At 49.3% G+C, this 20,476-nt stretch overlaps 2 protein-coding genes across 2 annotated transcripts; both read right to left on the reverse strand.

Annotated features, from left to right (window-relative positions):
* Nucleotides 1-64: 64 nt before the first annotated feature.
* LOC131258763 (dynein beta chain, ciliary-like) lies at nt 65-19,293 on the reverse strand. Its single transcript, XM_058260143.1, has 18 exons — nt 18,988-19,293; nt 17,881-18,051; nt 17,634-17,722; nt 17,166-17,502; nt 16,829-17,094; nt 16,073-16,771; nt 15,706-16,000; nt 14,668-15,646; nt 13,339-14,597; nt 12,905-12,934; nt 11,261-12,643; nt 10,924-11,190; nt 10,752-10,787; nt 7,709-8,041; nt 4,786-7,620; nt 3,297-4,693; nt 274-3,225; nt 65-191 (listed from the first exon to the last, which is right to left on the reverse strand). The coding sequence occupies exons 1-18, from the start codon at nt 19,291-19,293 to the stop codon at nt 92-94; spliced, it is 13,734 nt and encodes a 4,577-aa protein (XP_058116126.1). The 3' UTR covers nt 65-91.
* Nucleotides 8,567-9,541, reverse strand: LOC131259799 (casein kinase I-like). The gene has a single exon (XM_058261389.1). The coding sequence runs from the start codon at nt 9,539-9,541 to the stop codon at nt 8,567-8,569; it is 975 nt and encodes a 324-aa protein (XP_058117372.1).
* Nucleotides 19,294-20,476: the final 1,183 nt, after the last annotated feature.

Below are 20,476 nucleotides of genomic sequence, written 5' to 3' on the forward strand. Positions count from 1 at the left end.
ATTTGAAACAATTTATTCAAGAATTTCCAACATCAAAGTCAAACAAGTTGCAGCTAGGAATAAAGTGAAATTTAAACGAACACACACGTTTTCAAACTTGCAACAACAAACACACTCCTCCCAAAGTCCATTTGGCCGACTTTTCCTTCGTTTTCAAATTGAAGGTCCACACGAAGGTCGGACCGCGAATGCTGGAGCAGAAAAGAAAATTTGGGTTAGAAATTGTCAACCATTTTGACGCAGAAAAAAAAAATAAAAAAACACCACACGTACCGTGTTTTGTATACCGGGCACTCGTAAATGTTTTTCGTCTCCTGCTTGTCCTGCGTGATCGCTTTGATGTAGATGACAGGCATTTGGGGGAACAGCTCCTTCATCAGCGAGTTGGCAATCGAGCCGACGTTCACGTCCCAGCGAGCGCCTTCCATGAACAGACCGTTCACGTACGCACCCTCCCTCGGCGGGGCGCTAAAGTCCTCCTTCCACTTCTTGGTCACGTCGCAGCTCAGGCACATCTTGTCCAACGGCCACTCGTTTTTGCGCGCCGTCTGCTGCATGATGGCCGTGAGGAAGCTCTGTGGATTGAAGAACCCGGCCAGCCACACCGAGGAGGGCAGGTTGAAGTCGTTCGACCACGCCTCCAGCTCCTTGATGCGCATCAACAGGTCGGCGAACCAGGACTGCAGGCCGTGCATCGACGGGTACGCCCGCTTGGTCCAGCCGTCCGGCACCTGGTCGAAGAAGAGGGCCTCTTCCAGCCGCTCCATGTCGGAGGTGATCGTCAGTTCGCCCTTCAGCCCGAGCAGCAGCTCCCGGAGCGAGCGTTTCAGCTCACGCACGAGGATGTTCATTCGCTCGCACTCCTGGAACGCGACGATGATGAATGGCGTCCGATCTTCGACACGCGCCATCAGTTCCACCATATTGAACTCCTCCGGTAGCTTGTCCAGAAAGTCGTCGATGGTGTTCTTCACGACGTCCTCGCGGCTGATGGAGGCACTGCTGGCGGAACCCGAATCGCGTGGCTGCAGCTCGAAGATGGTCCGGAACGCTTGCTCCGAAAGTGTGGTCAAGAACCCTATCTCCGCGTTCGGATGCAACCCATAAAGATGGGGCGATTCCGAGGGCAGATTATCATCGATGTAGCTGTGGTACCCGGCATAGTCGAGGTTCGGAGGAGCGGGGAATCCGGTGCACAGGTTCAAATCGCCGTCCACCAGCTCCGGCTGCATGAACTCCTCCAGGTACGTCCGGCACAGTCGACGGTCCCAATCGTCCGTGATGTGCCCTCCGTACATAATCTCCCCGAAGAGGTACCGCAGGTCCTCCCACGGCACGCGGTTGTTCGCCTCCAAATAGTTGTACAGCACGTACACGCTGATGGTGAGATCACCGACGTTGAACGGGTACACCCGGTTCCAGCCTTGCGGGCCGAACTTGCGGCGCTCGGCCACCACCGCATGGAAGTAGCAGAGAGAGAACAGGATTGCCTTGAATTCGGCCTCCTTGCCACACATCTCCAGCGTTTCCTGGGTGAAGTTGTCGAGCGCCTTGTGCACATTCGCCAGCATGCCCGTCGGCGGTTCGTTGGTGATCTTGATGGCCGACTCCAGGATGCCCTGGGGAATGATGTGATATTCCGCCGAAGGCGCCGGCTCACCACTGATAAACAAGCGGTAGTTCGCGTGCGCCCCTTCTTGAGTCGCTTCCATCTTTTTCTCCAGCGTCGGCAGCCACTTCGCCACCAGGTGAATGTTTTGCAGTATCACCCAGTGACCATCGCGACAGGCCACATCCATCGCTGCCTCCGCCACCACCTCCTGACCTTGCCCGAGCGATACGTTGTAAAAGTTGCCATAATCGGACGAGTACTTCATACGCTTGCCCAGCTTTTCGACATCCTTCAGCGGATCGACACCGGGTGAAAGGATGAAAAACACCGGAGTTGAGGCGCTCGACTCTTCGAACGACTTGGCAAACTCCACGGTGCGGGCCTCCACATACCGAGCGCCAAGCTTTTCCTCCACAAAGTACCGTACGGCGTAGGTCATCCGATCCGGACGCAGGCAGCGCATGATGCAGAGTCGCTGTAGCGCGTTCTTGTTCTTCCACTCACCGGGCATCTTCTCCCGCTCGGGGCACTCCGATTCGACCAGCTTGCGCCACCGTTTGGCCGAACCTTCGATATCCTTGTCGAGCGCCCGGAACTCGTCCATGTTCGCCAGTGCCTTAATGCCACCCCATCCGCTGTTGGACAGAAAGTCGAACGGTGACGTCAGGTTGGGCAGGTACGGGAAGCGCAGCAAAAAGTCTAGCTCCACCGGATCGATCTCCTTGGCGTGCAGCAGTATCTGGATTGCCATCTGGGCCATAAATATGAGTTTATCCTTCTCAAACAGGCCCCGTGTGGTGTACATATGCACGGCGAACGTTATCGAATCGATCAGGTTGGTGACACGTTCCTTCAACCGGTCGGCCGGAGCCGTCCTGGCGATGGCATCCTTGAAGACCGTCGTGAACGCCTTCAGCGAGAACTGATAGATGGGATTGATCTTGTGCAAGTCGTTCAGGATGAAGTACAGTATGGAGGCACGTTCCGCGGCCGCTCGGTAGCTTTCACGCGCCACATCAATCTGCTGGGACGTTTTCCTACTCTCGCGCACCTTCACCTCCACCTCGGCGGCTGTCTTCTTCGTCTTCTCTAGGTTCAGTACGAGCGATGCGTCCTCGAGCACGTTTTCGCCGGCCGACGAAAGGCGACTGAGCAGATCGTCCTCCAGCAGCTTGAGTGTTATCTTAAACTTGTTCTGTTCCGTCGTTAGGTCCGCTTTTTGCTTCTCCAAATCGGGCCGTTCTGCCTTGACCACTTCCGCGAGCAGTTGCTCCTCCAAGCCATCGCGCGTGACGGTGAAGTTGATGAGAGTGGTTTGCGCCTGCATTTCCGGTTTGTAGTGCGGGTTGGCCAGCTTCGTCTGCAGGATGAGCTGGAACGAAGGGTTGTAATCGATCTCTTTTTCACCCATCCGCAGACAGCGCCCCTTCTTGACCAACATTCGACCGAGCAGCGGGTCCAGCACGGCATCGACGGTTTCACCAATGTTTTCGATAAGCAAGATCTTCCCATTTACTACACACTTCTCGATCGCGTCCAGATACCCCCGTGCCGTAAGCCTTAGGACCGTCAACTCGTCTCCGTATCGCTGCTTGATCCACTTGATACCTTGTCTGGAGGGGATAAAGCAATTAGAACCATGAATCGGTGATGCTTTCGAAACTACTACGAAAGTATTACTTACAGTTGTGGATCGATCATCAGTGGCCAACGTGAGGAGTACGTCAGTATGGTAGCGTTCTCGGCCGACATACGATCTGACGGTAGACCCTCGTTGTTCCAGGAGGCGATCATGGCGTCGTCGCAGATCAAACTCAGTGGATCGACACCTTCCGTGAACGGTATCATCGGCCGCGACATGCGGAATGTGGGAATCCACAGTTTTTCCTGCAGCTCGACGCGGTATCGTCTGGTGAAGCAACCGACATAGCTGATAAAGCAAGCAATCAATAGCACATCACCCGGCAGGGTCACCGTTTGACCCTTCAGCGTGGCTATCGATTCCCGCCATCGCACATTCTCCGATGCCAGTCCGTTCACCAAACGATGCGCCAGATCGATGGTAAAGGCGGTCTTGTCGGCCTCATCCTGGCACTTTTGCTTTTCGGCCAGCGCGTTGTTAAACGCCGCCTGGATCACTCCCAGCTTGTCCTCCAGCTCGGTAATCTTCGTCGTCAGCTCCATCAGTTTATCCTGCGCATCCTTCAGCTCCGTCTGCGCCTCGTTGAGGGCACGCTGCTTCGGTTCGACCACCTGGTACACCTCGTAGAACTTATGTATATTGATGACCCAGGCGGATAGGCCGGCCGCAGCGATCGATTTGGCCCGAATCTTGTCCGGATCAAACTCCGGATCCTTCAAGTACAGCTGCAGCGCCTTGATCACGTCAGGATGAATGTGTTCCTTGTCGTAGTAGAGGAGATCGTTCAAGAAAACATCCACCTTGTTCATGATCATCTTGCACGACTTCCAGCTTCGATCCTTTGGGATTTTGCCCTTCGGAGAGAACAGCACCAGGACCGCAGCGCACACGTTCACCACAGCATCCGGCGGCGACCCGAACGACTTCAGTTCGGTTAGGTTCGTTTTGTCCAGCGTATCCAGCGCCTCCTGAGCCGCGAGCAGTGCCGGTTCCGCCTTCCGTAGGTCCTCCTCGCATATCTTTGCCTTCGCACCGACATCTTCCTCGATCACGCGCACCTTCAGCTCCTCCTCGGCGGCAATACTTTTCTCCTTCTTTACCTTCTCGTTCTCGGCACCGACCACTTTAATCAGCTTATCCGCTTCCTCGTTTTTAACCTTCAGCACAATCTCCTGATCGGCCAGTTGCAGCTGCAACGAATCGACCTGCTTAGCGCACTCGGCCAGTTTCAGGATACCACTTTCCAGGCGATGGATTCGTTCGTGTAGCTCGAGTGTTTTGTCCGTGAGTAGCTTGGCGTACAGTGAAATCAGCTCCAGAAACGATTTCGGTGTCGTATAGTTATAACGTCGTTCATTCTGAAGATATGTCTGAGACATTTCATTAACCGTACCGTGCACATAGGACATGAACACGGCAATCGGTTCTACTAGTTCCGGCTACAAACAGGAAAAATAAAACAAATACGAATGTATTAAACATTGAAATGAACTTTCAACACCAACCATTTTGAACGAACGAGTATACTTACGGGCAAAACTTCTACCTCCGACAGGAATCGTATCGAAACCGACTCCAGTGCATTCTTTGGCCATTCGTGGAACCAATTAATTGCGGTACAGTTCACGATGGCGGGGAATTTACGAGCCCGGACGCGCAGTGTCGATCCAACCGGTGAAAAGCATAGCACTAGCTTCAACGACTTGCGTACCTTCTCGATGAAATACTTCCAGACGTTTTCCTTCGTGTCCATTATGCCCAACTGCTTCACTTCGTTCCGTAACGCATTGATGATGTTATCGATTTCATCCTCCGCAAAAAGCTCGGGAATTTCTCCCGACGCTAGCAGATCGTTAATCAACACCAGGAACGCTTCCTCGGCCACCTGCGCGTCCGTCATCAGGAACATGCAGGGAACATTTCTAACACCAGCCTTCATGTACATCACGGCCAGGTCCGTCTTTAGGTCCGCGATGCCGTAGCCCTTTCTCAGCTGGATTTGAAATACCTCCAATCCTGCAATGCTGGCGGCAAGGCGCGCCAGAGACTGCTTGCCGGAACCGCCCACACCGATCAGTAGCGCATTGCCCCGCGGACCCTCCAGAATGCGGCTGATGCGACAGATATGGCTCATTGCGTCCTCGAACAGAACTAAATTCATAGCACCGACCAGTTCGTTGTAGTTGGCTTGGGCTTCTTCCAGAGTTCTGTTGAGCGACTCCCAGCTCTGTACCGGCATATACTTGGGATCGGCCAAGCCCTCGGCAAAGTGCGAATAGATTATGGGCTTCGAGAACACCTTGGTTTCGTCTATTTCCTCGAACGATTTCTTCACCACGTCTACGACGAGCTTATTGAAGTTGTCAATGTCCCGCTCTTCCAAGAGCTTATCCCCATACACACGGGTGGCCTCGTGAGCCCAGAGTCGAATCAGCTGGTTCGGTTCCTGACACGTTTCTCCGTTACCAAACAGCATCCCTTGGAAGATGTTCGCCAAATCGCGCATGTTGAACACGTAATGAAACTTGATCGCGGTCGGAAGGAACATCTGGCCCATCTTGGTGTGCAAGTTCAGCGCGCAGGTGACCAAGGCGGCGCAGATTTTCTGCGTCGCCAAGTTGAATTTGTTCAATGGATTCGAGAGGTGCTGCGACAAGACCGAGTAGTAAATGTGGTACAACGGGTCGCCAGTCGGAAAGCTGACCGCAAACACGCAGAAATGACGCTGTAATCGTGGATCGATCGTAAACGAGCCGGCCGTTGGGTTCATGCACGACACAAACTGGCAATTGTGGATATCCTTCAGCGAGAGCTTTGCCCGATCGTACCAGTGGTGATAGTCCATGAACTGGCGTATCAGCGTATGCGGCTGGACGGTACCGTACGTGTCGACCTCCGGCATGTTCATGTCATCCACGAAGTAAACCATCGTCTTGTTACCTGGCGGGCCGTAGTTCCGGCCGGCCTTCTTCTCCAGTGGTTTCTCGAGCACACGCTGCAGCATCTCGGAGGTGGTGTAGAAATTGAACGGTACATTGGTCACTGCGTACTTGTACGACAGGCTGCTCAGTTTGTCCGCCACGATGACACTTTTACCAGATCCAGCACCACCAACCAGCATGACCGGATGTCGCTGCTCAATCAGTATGTCCATAAACCACCGGAGGCGTGTCGTTTCCGTCGTCGGAACCAGCATCGACTGGAGCGGTATATCGGTGTCCAGCTCGAACGTCGGCACCAAATCCGTCCAGGGGTTGAATTTTTTCGTTTCCGGATCGATGTAGTAGCTGAAAATGGTACCACCCGGCGGAAAGCGTATCGCTTTGAACTCGTTAATCCACCACTTGTGGAACTCGTTGCGCCAATCCACCATCTGATCCTGGTACAGCGCCGACCCGAAGCCCCAGATGACGGCAAACACGTAGTATACCTCGTACCACTCCTTCGGGCACTCGGGTGGAAGGTTCTGGGGCGTCAGCAAACAATCCAACAGGTGGCAAGTCATCTGGATCATTGCAATCTCGGATATTGGGGTGATCTTTTTGAAGCGTCCGTGCGCATCCATCAGCGGAGGAATGTACTTATCGAACAAAACCGAAAGGATACCCTTTTCGGCCTGCGTCTCACGCGAGTCAATCCACGAGGCAACGAACGGATTCCAGCCGAGATCCTGTGGGTTGATGTACAGGATGCCGGCTCGTGATACCGTGGCGGGGGTCGCAGTTCGGAGGTTAGAAATTTCAAACAGAAGACGCATCTCCTTGGTGAGAGCGATACGCTCGTTGCTGGCAAGCGTGAGCACCTTGTTGTCGTCCATAACCGTGTTCAAGCTTTCGATCCACATGGGGTCGATGTCACCGTCGAGCACTATCCACTTCGGTCCCGTGCCGGGCATGTTAGCCTGGTCGCGCATGATCACCGAAAACAGCCCATCTTTCCACTCTCTCGTCGCCGGGTTGATAATTCCAAACAGCTCATCGTTGGTGACCGCCTTCGGGTTTAGGTCGTTGAAGTGCGGCTTGCGCTTTTGGTTTTGGTATGTCTTAAACAGTGCCTTCCACACTTGCGTTTTACCGGTGCCCGCGTTGCCGACAATAAACACCGAGTGGCGCACGGCGAACAACTCCTCCAGCTGTACCACCTTCAGGATAAAGTTATCCTCCGGCTGAAGCTTCATCTCCTGGGTAGACCGACGGATTAGCTTTTCGAAATCCGGCGAACGTTTTCGGGGAACGTCCAACGCCGGGAAAAGATCGCCGATGAGTCCCATGAACACCGGCACATCGTCGGTAACAATTTTGGGGATGTTAAAGTCACGCAACGCTCTCATCAGGACCTGGTCTTCAGGTCGCTCACGGTCACTCCGCTGGGTGGGCGATAAAAGAAACACGAATTAAGATATCCACCGGCACCGGTAGGTTTAAAGTAATGTTTCGCCTTGTGCCGTTACTCACCTTCAGCGATCCGGCCACCACCAGCACCGACTTGATGGCACGCAGGCCCCAGTCGTAATGGTCCTGCTTCGACAGGAGCTCCTTGCACAGCGTGTAAAGGGTAATAAACTTACGCGCCAGCAACCGAGCTTCCTGGAAGCCCTCGGCGACGAGCATGATTTCGCAAATGAGCTCAAAGTCCGGCACCACCATGGCGCAGGGGCGGAACAGCGCCTTCAGATTCTCCGGTAGCTCCGTGCGTCCGGCGTACCCGGGATTCATCGTGATGAAAATTCCCACGGTGGGCACGAGCGAAATGGTCTCGCCCATAAAGTTAAATATGGTTTTCTTGCCCTATTTATATGCAAATTTAATTATCATTTCAAAGTATCGTTATGGTGGCCATTCGCGGTGTGACCGACCGCAGTTCAAGTGGAAGCGGATGTGGGTGTGAATAAAAAGAGTGAGTAAAGCGAGAAAAGAAACAATTTTAATGTTTAACAATGGTGTGACTTATTGAAGCGCAAGTAAATTCAGCGGCCAAATCATGCATTTGCCCCAAGGACGCAACGAGATGCAGTACTGCCAACAGAACGATAGTGACAGGAAGAGGAGTTCTATTATGCTAGCGTATATAGAAAAACCAAAACAAAATTGCTAAGAGTGATGCGGTATTGAGTAGAAATTGTAATAAAATAGAAGTGAAGCCAAACTACAACATAGTTTTTGTGTTTTCCATTAGCGAAAACTGATTAGTTCTTCTTTCGACCATTGTTGCGCCATCCTCTTCTGCCTATACGCGCGTACGTGTATTCAGTTCAATTTGTTTTACATATTTTTTGAAACGAATCCGTTAAACTATCAAGATTATCAACAAATCTACTCGTCCATGGCACGCGGCGTCTCGTTAGGTTTGTTTTTACCCGAGCTCTCAGCCGGTGGATCACTGCTGGCCTGCAGCATCTCTTGCTGCTTCAGCACGTTCCAGTCGTAGTTGAAGTCGTGATGGTGGTTCATCCTGCGAAGCAAAATTCGGAACACCTGTCTCAGATACATGTAGTCAGGTTCCTCCTCGAAGCGCAAACTGCGGCAGTAGTGGAGGTACGAGGCGAACTCAAGCGGAAAGCCCTGGCAGAGCACCTCCACCGAAGTTGACATCTTCTTCTCGGTGATCTTCTCGTACTTCTGCTTCTTGGTGGTCGCCTTCAGACACTGCCAGGGCAACGAGCCGCGGTTGAGGTACATTAAGACGTAGCCGAGCGACTCCATGTCGTCACGGCGGCTCTGTTCGATGCCGAGGCCCGTGTTGATCGACGCGTACCGGGCCGTGCCGGTCAGGTTCTTACCCTCACAGTAGGAGATGTGGGTGCGCGTGTGGATGTCACGGTACTGTTTTGCCAGCCCAAAGTCGATCAGATAAAGCTTGCTCGCGTGGCGTCCGATGCCCATCAGGAAGTTGTCCGGCTTGATGTCCCGATGGATGAAGCTGTTTTTATGCAGATACTCCAGCCGACTGATCATTTGATCGGCTAGCATCAACACGGTCTTGATTGTCAAGCGACGGCCGCAGAAATTGAAAAGATCTTCAAGCGAGGGGCCGAGCAGGTCCATCACCAAAACGAAGTATCCGCGCTCTCGACCGAAGTAGCGCATGCTCGGAATACCGAACCCACCATTCAGCACCTTGTATACCTTATTCTCGTCCATGAGATGCGGGTGGCTCGAGATGGTCTCGATCTTCAGTGCCACTTCCTCGCCACTGGTGATGTCGATTCCCAGGTAGATTTTGCCGAACGAGCCCGATCCGATTTCTTTAAGTATCCTAAACCTGCCAGCTACTATTTGTCTATTCATGTTGACGGCTGCGCAACAAAAGAGGAATGACTTCCGTTTATTCTAACTGACACACGGCTGACAGTTCTTTTATCCCTTCTGTCACTATCGTTCGTTTTGGCAGCAGCGCATACAGGGTTTTGCCACCCAATTTGCTCGCGCAACTTTATGCAGTTGCACAAGAGATGAGATTAAATGATGATTTCAATCTACATTCAGTGCGAATATATTTATACATGCAGTGCAGTAAATTTTCTAGACTAGCTATTACAAGTAGATTGAAAAGCATAGACAAGCAACTCGGTAAAGTTTTCCTAAAAAATGTACACGAGCATTATCGTGAGAAGATAGTAATTTTTTTGCGAATGAGAAGATTGTAAGTTTTTTAAACTAAACTCTTGTACATATTGCAGAAACGAACAAATGTATGTCAGAATTACGTTATAAGAAATAAGAGTTGGGTTTAGAAGGGGTATCAAAAACTAGAAACATCCCGCTAGGCGATTTCGAGCAATCGTTCTAAAAACGTTCTAAAATGAAACAAACATCGAGCAGTTTTGTACGGGAAGTAGGACGAAGTAGAACGACTGCTCGAAAACGTGCTGCTTTTGTTTCATCCCCATACAAAAAAGTAGAACGTTTGTTCCGTGCGTAGGACGTATTTAGGATTATATTTCGAGCTGCCGGCAGGGATATCGCTAGGCAGCTCGAAATATCGTCTTAAAAACGTCCTACGCGCTATGGTGAGTAGGACAAAGTAGGACCACTGCTCGAATCATACTGCTCGTTTCATACCGATACGTTTGTTCGAGCGTAGGACGTTTTTAGAACGATATTTGGAGTTGCCTGGCGGGATTACGCCAAAGGTTCAATTCTTTTGACGATTAATTCGATTGAAGTCCGTGCTGAGGCTGACTGTAACAGTAGCTTTTACCAATCTGGTAATTGTTAAAAACTTTAACACGTTTAACTAACCAACTGCGTTAATTGTCAGACCCACGGATAATCCGATCCAGGATAATCAACGTTCCGCTGCACTAACATGTAATTGCCGTTAGCCATTGCCTACTGATCGTAAAGATAAATGAACCAACGCTATTAGGCGGCAATAGTACATCAAATGATATGCAGCAACTTCTACCAAGGTTTGATTTGGGATTCTTTTGGGGATCAATCATACTAACACGTGTTTGGCCATCCTAGAGTGCGTTAGTTACAGTAGACAAATTACCTTACTATCGCTAAGGGTTGCATACTTTTTCCCTCCCTATCATTATAATACCACAAACAATCATTTTACCACCAAAGAGAAAGAAACAGTTCCATTACATAGGCGGCTACATTCTCATTACGTCACACACAAATCTCATGGATAATCTCAAACCAACCAGAGGGTACCTTACCTTGATTGCGTCCTGAATCGATTTAACCTGTACCGCCACCACGGACAGCACCTCCACCGAGATACGATTGAACTCGTCGAAGCAACCCCAGGCACCGGTCTGCGATAATCCTTTGTAGATGTTGCCACACGATTTATAGTCCATCTGCTCGGAGCAGTTGAACACGTACACCATGATACCGAGCGCACGGCCAAGATCTTTCGTCGTTTCCGTTTTTCCTGTTCCGGCAGGACCGGCCGGTGCACCGCCCATGATTAAATGCAGAGACTGCCGAAAGCGGGCGATAGGAAGAGCAATAAATATCGACATCTTTGAGAATGGAGGATGGTTTACCAACCTGCGTCAAGGTGATGTAACAACGGTCCGTAAGAGGAGTGATTACCAAACGTGGTGTATTTCCCAAATACTCGTAATCGTACCGGAACTGGGCATCACAAATGTTTGCGAAACAGTCCTGCAGCGTGTCGTCCCATCGGTGACGTAGTTGGCTTTGCCATTGGAACGCTTGGCCAGTTTCGACCTTTTGCTGGATCATTTTGGCCACCACGTCTCGCGAGTGTACGTCGATCGTGCAGATGGTCATGATCTTCTGCCGATCACCCTGACTTAGGTCTCCGCAAAGAAGAATGATAAGCGCGTTCAGCTGGAGGATTTGCTTCTTCTGGTAGTCTTTGAGGGCATTTTCGTAACCCTCTTCCAACTTTGCGAACGCCACGTTCACCTCCGTCGTCCACCAAATTTGTGTGGCACACAGGGCTGGCTGGGCCGGCCAATCAAAGATCCACGCATCACGAGGCTTTTCTTCGTAAGCCGACACGGACCGCTCGAAAAGATCACGCAGCGTTACGCGCATCGAATCGGTGATGCGGTTCAGCCAGATCTCAACCTTTCCGTCGCAATCGCACGGATCCTTGAAAGCGACGAACTCTTCGTTCTCCTTCGAAATCATCCCGAGGGCCATCTTGGACGATCCCTTTTCGAACCGCAGCTTGGCGATGGAGTCGTACAGTTTCGTTAGGTGTTTGGCCACCATTTCCGGCTGGTTACCGTTCGATAGGATGTCCAGCAAGTCGGCCGACGACACGAAGTAGAACCGGGGATACGCCAACCGTTTTGTTTCCAGATAGTCATTCAGTGCCTTCTCGCACAGGATAAGCTGATCGAGCAGTCCCTCCAGTTTCTCGTACAGACCCGGTCGGTTGGTTGCCTTCACTATATTGGGGGTGGCGAAGATAATGGCCAGCAGCGATTTGAACTCCCGGTCGATGTCATCGAAACGCTTCGAGTCATCCGGCAGCTGGTTGCGAATGTCCTCCGAGCCAATGAAGATACTCTCCAGATACATCCACTTGCGCTGAACCTCAAACCAGGCCGTAATAACCTGATCCGCGTTCGAAAGGGACAGCTGCCACCGGGAGACCTGGTCCAGGAAGTAGGCGATGTACTTGGAGGACAGCAGATTCTGTAGCTGCACCTGATTCTCTTCCAGCATTTCGATGACCTCCTCCGACACCTTGAGCAGCTTTAAATTGGTGCGCTCGTGGGATTCGAACTCGAACGCCAGATCCTTCCAGGCAATTTCGAGATCGTGCAGCATTTTTTCCATCGCCATCTCTTTGACCGATTTATCGACAATCGTTTTCACTTCCTCCTCGTAGTTGTGCAGGTTTAGCTCGAGCAAATCGGCCAGCGTGGTGGAGTCCACCATTTGGAAACGAACCTACCGAAAATGACCGAATTAGTTGGATGATTGTAAGGCCAGCAGAAAAAATACAAAATAAAAAATCACACATACAATATATCCGTGGAAAGTTATACAAAGAAAATAAATTCAAAAACAAAAAAAAAAATAACTGAAGCTGGTTAGTAGAAAGGCAAGAGAAAGGTGATTATTTTTAATTTTAACCCAACGCTCCGCTGTGAAAACATAAACACGAAACTACACGATGCCAGAGGGCAGGGGAAAACGTTTAGCACAAACCAGCATTTCCTTTCCGTATGTTTGAATCAGCTGTACGACCCATGTTAACATTTTGCCGTGGCGGAGCATAGGAGCAGCAAAGGTAAGTGGGAGTAAAATTGAAAGAAATGTAGATTTTAATGCTCTGGTGCACACAACTGGGGGATTTTAATGACGTAAACAATCTGCAGAGTTTACAACGAGAGGCCACTTCAACACAGACGGCTGTTAAAGAGCGAACGGAAATACTGAACCCGTAACATAATTGGGAATCCGGTGCACTAGAATGCGACGGTGTACTTGACTCGTATGATTTTAAAGTTATTTGAATCGTTCGTAAATTTGTTAGAGTTCATTTGTTTTAGATTTTACCTTTAGGTAACTGCTACATGGAATTCAAAACTCTGCCAAACGTAATTAGTTACTTTTTGTAGCAAATATGGAACACTACAAACCTTTGTTGCGTGCATAAGCTCGAACCAATGGCGTTCACGGATGGCCGGATTCTGCAGCTCGGTAATGGCTCGCAAAGAGGTCATCAGGTTCTTTAGAATCGCTTCCAGGTGCAGGTACGGTGCCCAGTTTCGCATATCTTTGTCCAGCTGACGGATTTGCTTGCCATAGTTCTTACACTCGACGTCCATTGCCTCGACGTCGATTTTTTTCCAGGACGTCTTCTTCCAGTCGTTCACGCACGACTCCACGCTGTACACAAAGTCCCAGATTTGCTTCAACATTTTCACTTCCTTCCGGCACAGCCGAAGCTTCGTGTCGTCCGGTGGACTGAGCTCGAACAGTCCCGCCGAATCGGTTAGATTCTTCAGCTGTGTCTCCATGATGTTCAGCTCCAGATTGACCTGATCACAGATTTCGTACACATTCTTGCACGGTACCTTGAAGCACGACAGTTTCTTAAACCCGTCACGATACAGCTTCATGCGAATGTCGAACAGGCTGATGCGCTTGCGGATGAGATCCACCTGATACGCCTGGGCCGGTGCGATCTTTTCCCGCACCTTCTGGGCCGTCTTTTTCATGTGCAACCATCGCTCGGGCAGCTCGGTGAACTGTTTGTAGACCGTTTCGTTGAACTCGACGTTGTACGTCTTGAGCAAGTCGACGGTAGCTTTCAGTGGCTCGAACATGTTGTCGGTGGCCGCTTCGCGTTCCTTGATTTTGTTCAGCACGGAGAGAATTTTCAGCAGCGTGGGGAAATCTTCCTCGGCAGCGTCCATCCCGAGCACCTCATCGCACTCGATGCTAAACTCTTCCAGCTTTTGCAGGCTCATCACCACCCGATCGATGAGCGTCTGCTTGTAGATGTTCGACCAGGTGCCAATCTCGTGGAGTAGCTTGTGTTTGAAGTGGCGAAAATCTACCAACAACCACGTGTCGAAAACGTGCGACACTTCGGCCTGGTAGACTTCGTCAAACAGATCTATGTAGCTATCGATCTGAGCCTTGAATTGATCCAGCGTCGGAGCCACTTCCTTGAGCGGGGTCTCCGCCGACAGCAGCATTTCCATCTCGTCCTGGGTCAGCGGTCGCCCATACTTTAGAAACTGCGCTAGAACGCTGTGCTTATCGTCGAGCCAGAGGTAGTTGTAGTTGTCGAACTGCTTAACGTACTTCTCAGCGTCCCTGGTCGATTGAATGACCATGAGCATAATGGAATGTTTCATACGCTCGATGCCATCATTATTTCCAAGATGAGCTGTTAACAAGGCCAATAAACATTCGTTACTCGAAGCTCTAAGTCTTATTTTCATAAACAAGATACTTACAAATGTACGTTTCCAGACAAACATTGCCGTCTTCGTCCAACCGCTCGTTTTCCGGAGGTTGAGCAACGCGTGGAATCATATCCGACATACAATAGATGTCCGTGATCATGCTCTCGATGAGCGCAAAGAAACCGTCCGGATCGTATGGGTCCAGCGAGGGATAGAACCGTGTTTCCGGTGGATGCAGTTCGTACTTGATCTCGAATATGGGTTGATTGTGGCCAAGGCGGTTTTCCATTTCAAATTTGATGTACTTCACGCTAAGGTGTACCGCGTCCATAATTTCCTTGGAAACGATCGAGTCCACGTACTCCTCGTACGGTCGGAACAGTTCGAGTTGTGACATTGTCTTGCTCAACTCCGATTGATCTAACGATGGAACGTCGTCTAGCGTGTCTGCTGCAGACTGTTCTTCTTCCATCTCCTGCACTTCGATTGCAACACTTTCTGGTTGCGGTTCCCGTTGCTCGGAGGTCATGTCAATAAGGCTACTTTTCCGCTTCGATCCGGTATCGCTGGTAGAGGTCATTTTTTCTTCGCTTAACGCAACCAGATAGTCAAAGTATAGCTTGAAATTTTCATCCATAACCTTGTCGATGAGCTTCTTCGTGTCCAAACAGGCTTCCAGACGGCGCTGGACTATCAATGCACGGTTCTCTATGTTGATGAGCGAACTGGTATCGCCATTGAGACGCTCGTATAACGGTGTCTTACCCCAGCTCCGGATGCTGGCCTGTATTTTCTTCACGTTTGCTTGGGCCTTCAGAACACGCGAGTGCAAATTGTACAACTTTTCGTAAAGTCCATCGATGAACGTTTGTTGGAAATTGTTCCAGTCGATTTTTCCAGAGCAGGCCTCCTCCAGAATGGTATCGATTTCATCGATTTCCTTTTGAATCAACTCGAACTCACATGACGCGCTGTTTTTGCATATTTCGTTGTACCATTCGACAATGCGCGACAACTTCATTCTAGCAGCCTGAAAGTTTTTAACAAGTTAAAGAACTTTTCTTCCATGTTTCTCACAAACTATCCTACCCAGAGAGCTTCACCAGAGGCGTAAAATTGCAGTGCTTTGTCCGGTATGTTTCCTGTGGCCATACATTTTAGATAGCGTACCTCCGCCATGATGGTTTGAAGGACCTGATTGAAGTTCATGTCCAACAAGCGTGCGTCAGTTCGACTAAGCAGTGATTTACTCATGTAGTTCTCGATGTGTTTGGTGACGTCGGCAACCCAATTACTAAACAGCTGCTGTTCAAATTCCTCCAGTTGTTCTTTTAGCTGGTCCACTCGATATAACACGCGTTTTCCTTTTTCGTGCTCGAAAATCCTAGAAGTAATGATAGAACGAAAAAGTGTGTAAATCTAGAAATCATTTTCTATCTCAAGATATAAAACGTACGGTAGTTCAATCATCGCCAGCTCGGAAATTGGTTTTCGAATACGGTCGCGAAGCTTATGCACCCAGGCTATGGCCCCGGCAACTGGTGGAAACCCATCGTCGATGGGAATCCCGTTAAGTCCACGACTGTTGTACTCTTCCACGCCCTTCTCGTAGATAGTTTGCACCACTGCAATGTCGTCCTCGAACAGATCCACTATGCTGGACACTTTCATTGCACAATCTGGCCGAATGAGCGGTCGGTTGAGCAGACTACCCAACACCTGTACAAGTTTCATCAGCTGTTCCACATTGGAGCACTCCTCGAAGGCAATGACAAACTGGGCCGCAAGACGTCGCTCGAGCACGCTCGCTTTCTCCAAATATCTCTGCCGGTCCCGCTGGAACCCTTTCACGCGGGGATCCGGGTCCAGTGGGTCGTACTGGATCGATCCCCAGCGCTGGTAGAGTTTATTGTAGTCGTCGTAAATTTCCTGAATTTTACGACTTATCGCTCGTCCTCGCAGGCCACCGATTTCCACCTTTTCCAGCTTCTTGAACTCGGCAGCCGTGTTGAAGATGTCCTTGATCTCGTTCAGTCGCACGATATACATGTCGAGCCGCTCGAAGACGTCTCGGGGGCGGAAGGTCCAGTATATGGGCTGGGTGTTGGGTTTCTCGTACTCCGACAGCCGCGAGCGAAAATCACTGAACTCCGACCTAGGAACATTCAAATAAATTAATTGTCAATCACATTAATAAGTCTTCAGCACTTACTTGTAAAATTCCAGTGTATCAATAATGTGACTTATTTTGATCTGCGACTCATCGACCTCTCCCTGGAAAAGGGAGCCCGGATCAAGCGATTTCGTCGCTTCTGAAATGGCCATGTTGCTTATCATTTTGAAGAGATTCACCATTCTGGCGTTGATACCATAGTAGCACGAGTTGGCCCAAACCAGGCACACAAGATGAAGCATCGGTGAGATCATTTCCGCCGAGTCGATAAAGTCGGTGCTTTCAAACGTTTCGAATGTTTTCCGCTGAAATTATTCCGCCGGATCAAATAACAATTTCCATTTGATAGCTTTCCGAACGTCTAGCGACCACTTACCAGCGGTTTCAGGTAGAGTGAGATGTCATCCGCTTCGTGGACCGCTTGAACCACGCTTTTGAAGGTCGACTTGAACGAGGTGGAGTATACGGAATCGATGCCCTCCAGAATGACACCGATTTGGCGCGACTTTGGCTCCGTCAGCTGGGCGTAGATGTTGCGTAGATTTTTCTGCCGCGATTCCCAGAAAGTAATCTCCTCTACCGGCGTCGGATGGTGGCCATCCTTGAACGCCTGCGACGAGTCCTCCTTCAGCACATCGTTGATCTGGCACGCCCACTTAATGACGATACCCTCTAGCGAGTTTTTCATCTTCAGACTGCACGCATCGATGTTGCTGTGGATGCGAAAATTCAAATTCCATAAAACTGGGGCTTACCCGAGCCGGAAATGGGTTAAAGTTTGCTTAACGCCCACGCGGCAACAACCTTGAAGCAAACGATGGAAACCGACGCGTACGATACGTACCCTTGAAGAACCTCCTCGCCGACTTGCATAATGTTATCGATGGAAATGGGCATCGGGAGGAGCGTTTGATTTATGATGTTGCCTTTTACCTGTGGGAAAGTTAGTAAAGTTAGCAGTGTGTTATGCGTGCAATCTGTAGGGTTTAATAGCTTTTTTCCGAGGCTTTGTTAACAGATTCAAAGGGAAACGTTTTTTTGTAATGCAAATTTGAGGCAATTCAGTTCGGCGATGTAAGACAACTGCGTACCTCTGAAATGATGTTGCGTAGCTCTTGAACGTGGTTGTCGATATCCTTGACGATGGCCGTCGGCCAACCTTCCTGGTTTTGGGGATTGTTGATCATCGGGTAGAAGATTTCATCGACCAAAATTGAGAGATCGTCGATTGGATTTGGCGTGAGGTCACCATAAATCAATTGCTGAAATTAAGAATTGTTGATGCGGTGAGGTGAGAAGATGGCAGTTTCAATAATGAAAACATTTTAAATATCATGATAAATATTTCGTAACGCAATAAACAGTTTGCAGTTTTCCATCACATGATAGAATAGAAATGCTTTGAAATCCCAGGTATACCATTTTCAGTAAGCGCATTCATTAATTCTCCATAGCTGCCGTAGAGTTGCCTTATTTAATATGATTTACTTGTTCGCTTAACACGTGTGTTTCTCCCAGACGAAGGACATTACTTAAAAACCGAGTTTTACAAGCGCACCAGCGATTACCAGCGCTGTAATTGTTCGTAAATTGGGAGGTTTATAGCCGCATGTTGAATTTGGTGGCGAACAAAACACCTCCCTGTGTGCATACCAACCTTGAACGCGAAGTGTGAATTAAATGGATCTCGGCACGCAATCTCCAGCTTGCGCTGCTACCGACCGTGCACGCCCAACGAATTTATAAGCACAATATGTTCAACAACTCAGTAAACTTGTCGAATTAAACGGCAACTTTTAAATAGTGCTCCCAGGTGTTACAGTTAGATTGGTAGGAGCAGTTGTTGGATGATTGATGCAAGCACAAAAATCTAAACTAGTTGGTTTAGAATTGCATTTAAATTGATTGTGAACTCTTGAACAGAGGTTTTTCGAAAAAGTGAAAACGAAAATTAATTTTAAACATAGAAGTCAAGCAAACACAAATCGAAAATGTTGTTTTGTTTTTGATGTTTCCATCAATCGAACGCATAAACAACTCTAACGCTGGTAGTCAAGGGTTGTTACCAAAGGCAACCACCGACGCACTCATAGTAGCGTACGATTCAACGACTATGCAATGCTTCCGCAAGTATGAATATTCAGCCTAAATTCAACCAACGATGGGCGATAGCCGTGCAGCTGAAACGGTAAACCTACCTCACGAATTTTCGCGATGTCCAGTGCCGCCTCGGAAATCTTGACGAAGTAACAAATCTTGCCTTTGGCGTTGGACGGAAAGTGGTAGGTAGGCACGAGTGCACCCGCGTTGTTGAGCGTGATGAACAGCTTCATAACACCGGGATGCAGCACCCAGTCCATAACGATCGTCCGTAGCTCTTCGTTGCCGATCAGCTTCTGCCACTTTTCGTCCTTGAGCCGCATCGTCTTGATCACGTACCGTCCGGCGAACGCCGAACACGGATCTTCCTCCTTTTCTTCCTTTTTCTTCTTCTCCTCTGCCATTACGAAGAGATACTTCGTTCACCTGGTCTTTTTATTGCCTATTTCACACTTATCTCTTGATCGTTCTAATTCAACTCAATTCTAATTCGCAAGAACCCCCTGATGGGGCTGTCAAACAACACTCTGCCGTATTTCACAAACTCGGTTCCGACGTGCGTCTTCTCACCGCAAGGTGCAAGCGCGCAATGAAAGTATCTGGGCATTAATTTCCACTTTAAATCGATCATACTGAAGTTGTGCGCTACCAAAGCCTACTGGTGCCGCCAGGCGTACTCTGCCTGGATACGCGCATTGTTTGGTTCCCGTACGTGGTTTCGGTATTGAAGGGGTACTGGAAGTGTTTTTTCTCGCTTCTTTTCACGCTCGAACCTCCCATGAAGACTTCAATCAACGGAAGGAAATCCGTTGAAGGGTGAAGCCAGCACCAACTTTTCCACCACCCCCGGGTGCCAGTAACGTGTGGACGGTCCAATATTGGTCCCGAGGGTGTGCAAACGGTGGTTGCCATTGGTGCAGTGCGAAAACATGCTTTGCTCTCTATCTGTAGATGCCGATAATTTTACTTCGATTTTTTTTTATTCGTTTTTACCAACACTTTTTTTTATGTGGTCTGCACTATTCAACACTCGTCGTTCATTACCTTTTCGAGCGTGTTCCGTACGCTGTTGGATGGCGCAGGACGACGTTCCGTGCCTGGTGTCGGTAGGGTATCCGAAAAACGAGCGAAAAAACTGGCTCGCAATTCGTTTGCAAACGAGTAATTCCGAGGTAATTTATTTTTACACTTCATGTGTTCAGTTTCTCGTCGCATTGTACTTCTTTTTTCAATGCCTGTCCCGTTTCGCAGGATTCGTCGTAAATGGTTCACAAAGAGTGTTTCATGTACGTGCTCATGATGGTGCAAAAATTTATCAGAACACATGAAGTATATTGTTGATGAATTCAATTGTTGTTTATCAATGGACCGAGCTTTAATACTCTTGTACAACTTTATTAAAGACTCTGGCTTGCAAATTGTGTCGAGCTGATGGAGACGCCAGGTAGTTCTCATTAAATCGCAATTTTTTACGATTTTTATGATAAAACATGCACTGAAATTGAAGTGATGAAAATAAATAAGTTAATATGGACCGTTTGTTATATTTCTTTACACCTTACAATACACAATCTCACCAGGTACATT

This window comes from Anopheles coustani, chromosome 3 (assembly GCF_943734705.1).
Source record: "Anopheles coustani chromosome 3, idAnoCousDA_361_x.2, whole genome shotgun sequence".
NCBI lineage: Eukaryota > Metazoa > Arthropoda > Insecta > Diptera > Culicidae > Anopheles > Anopheles coustani.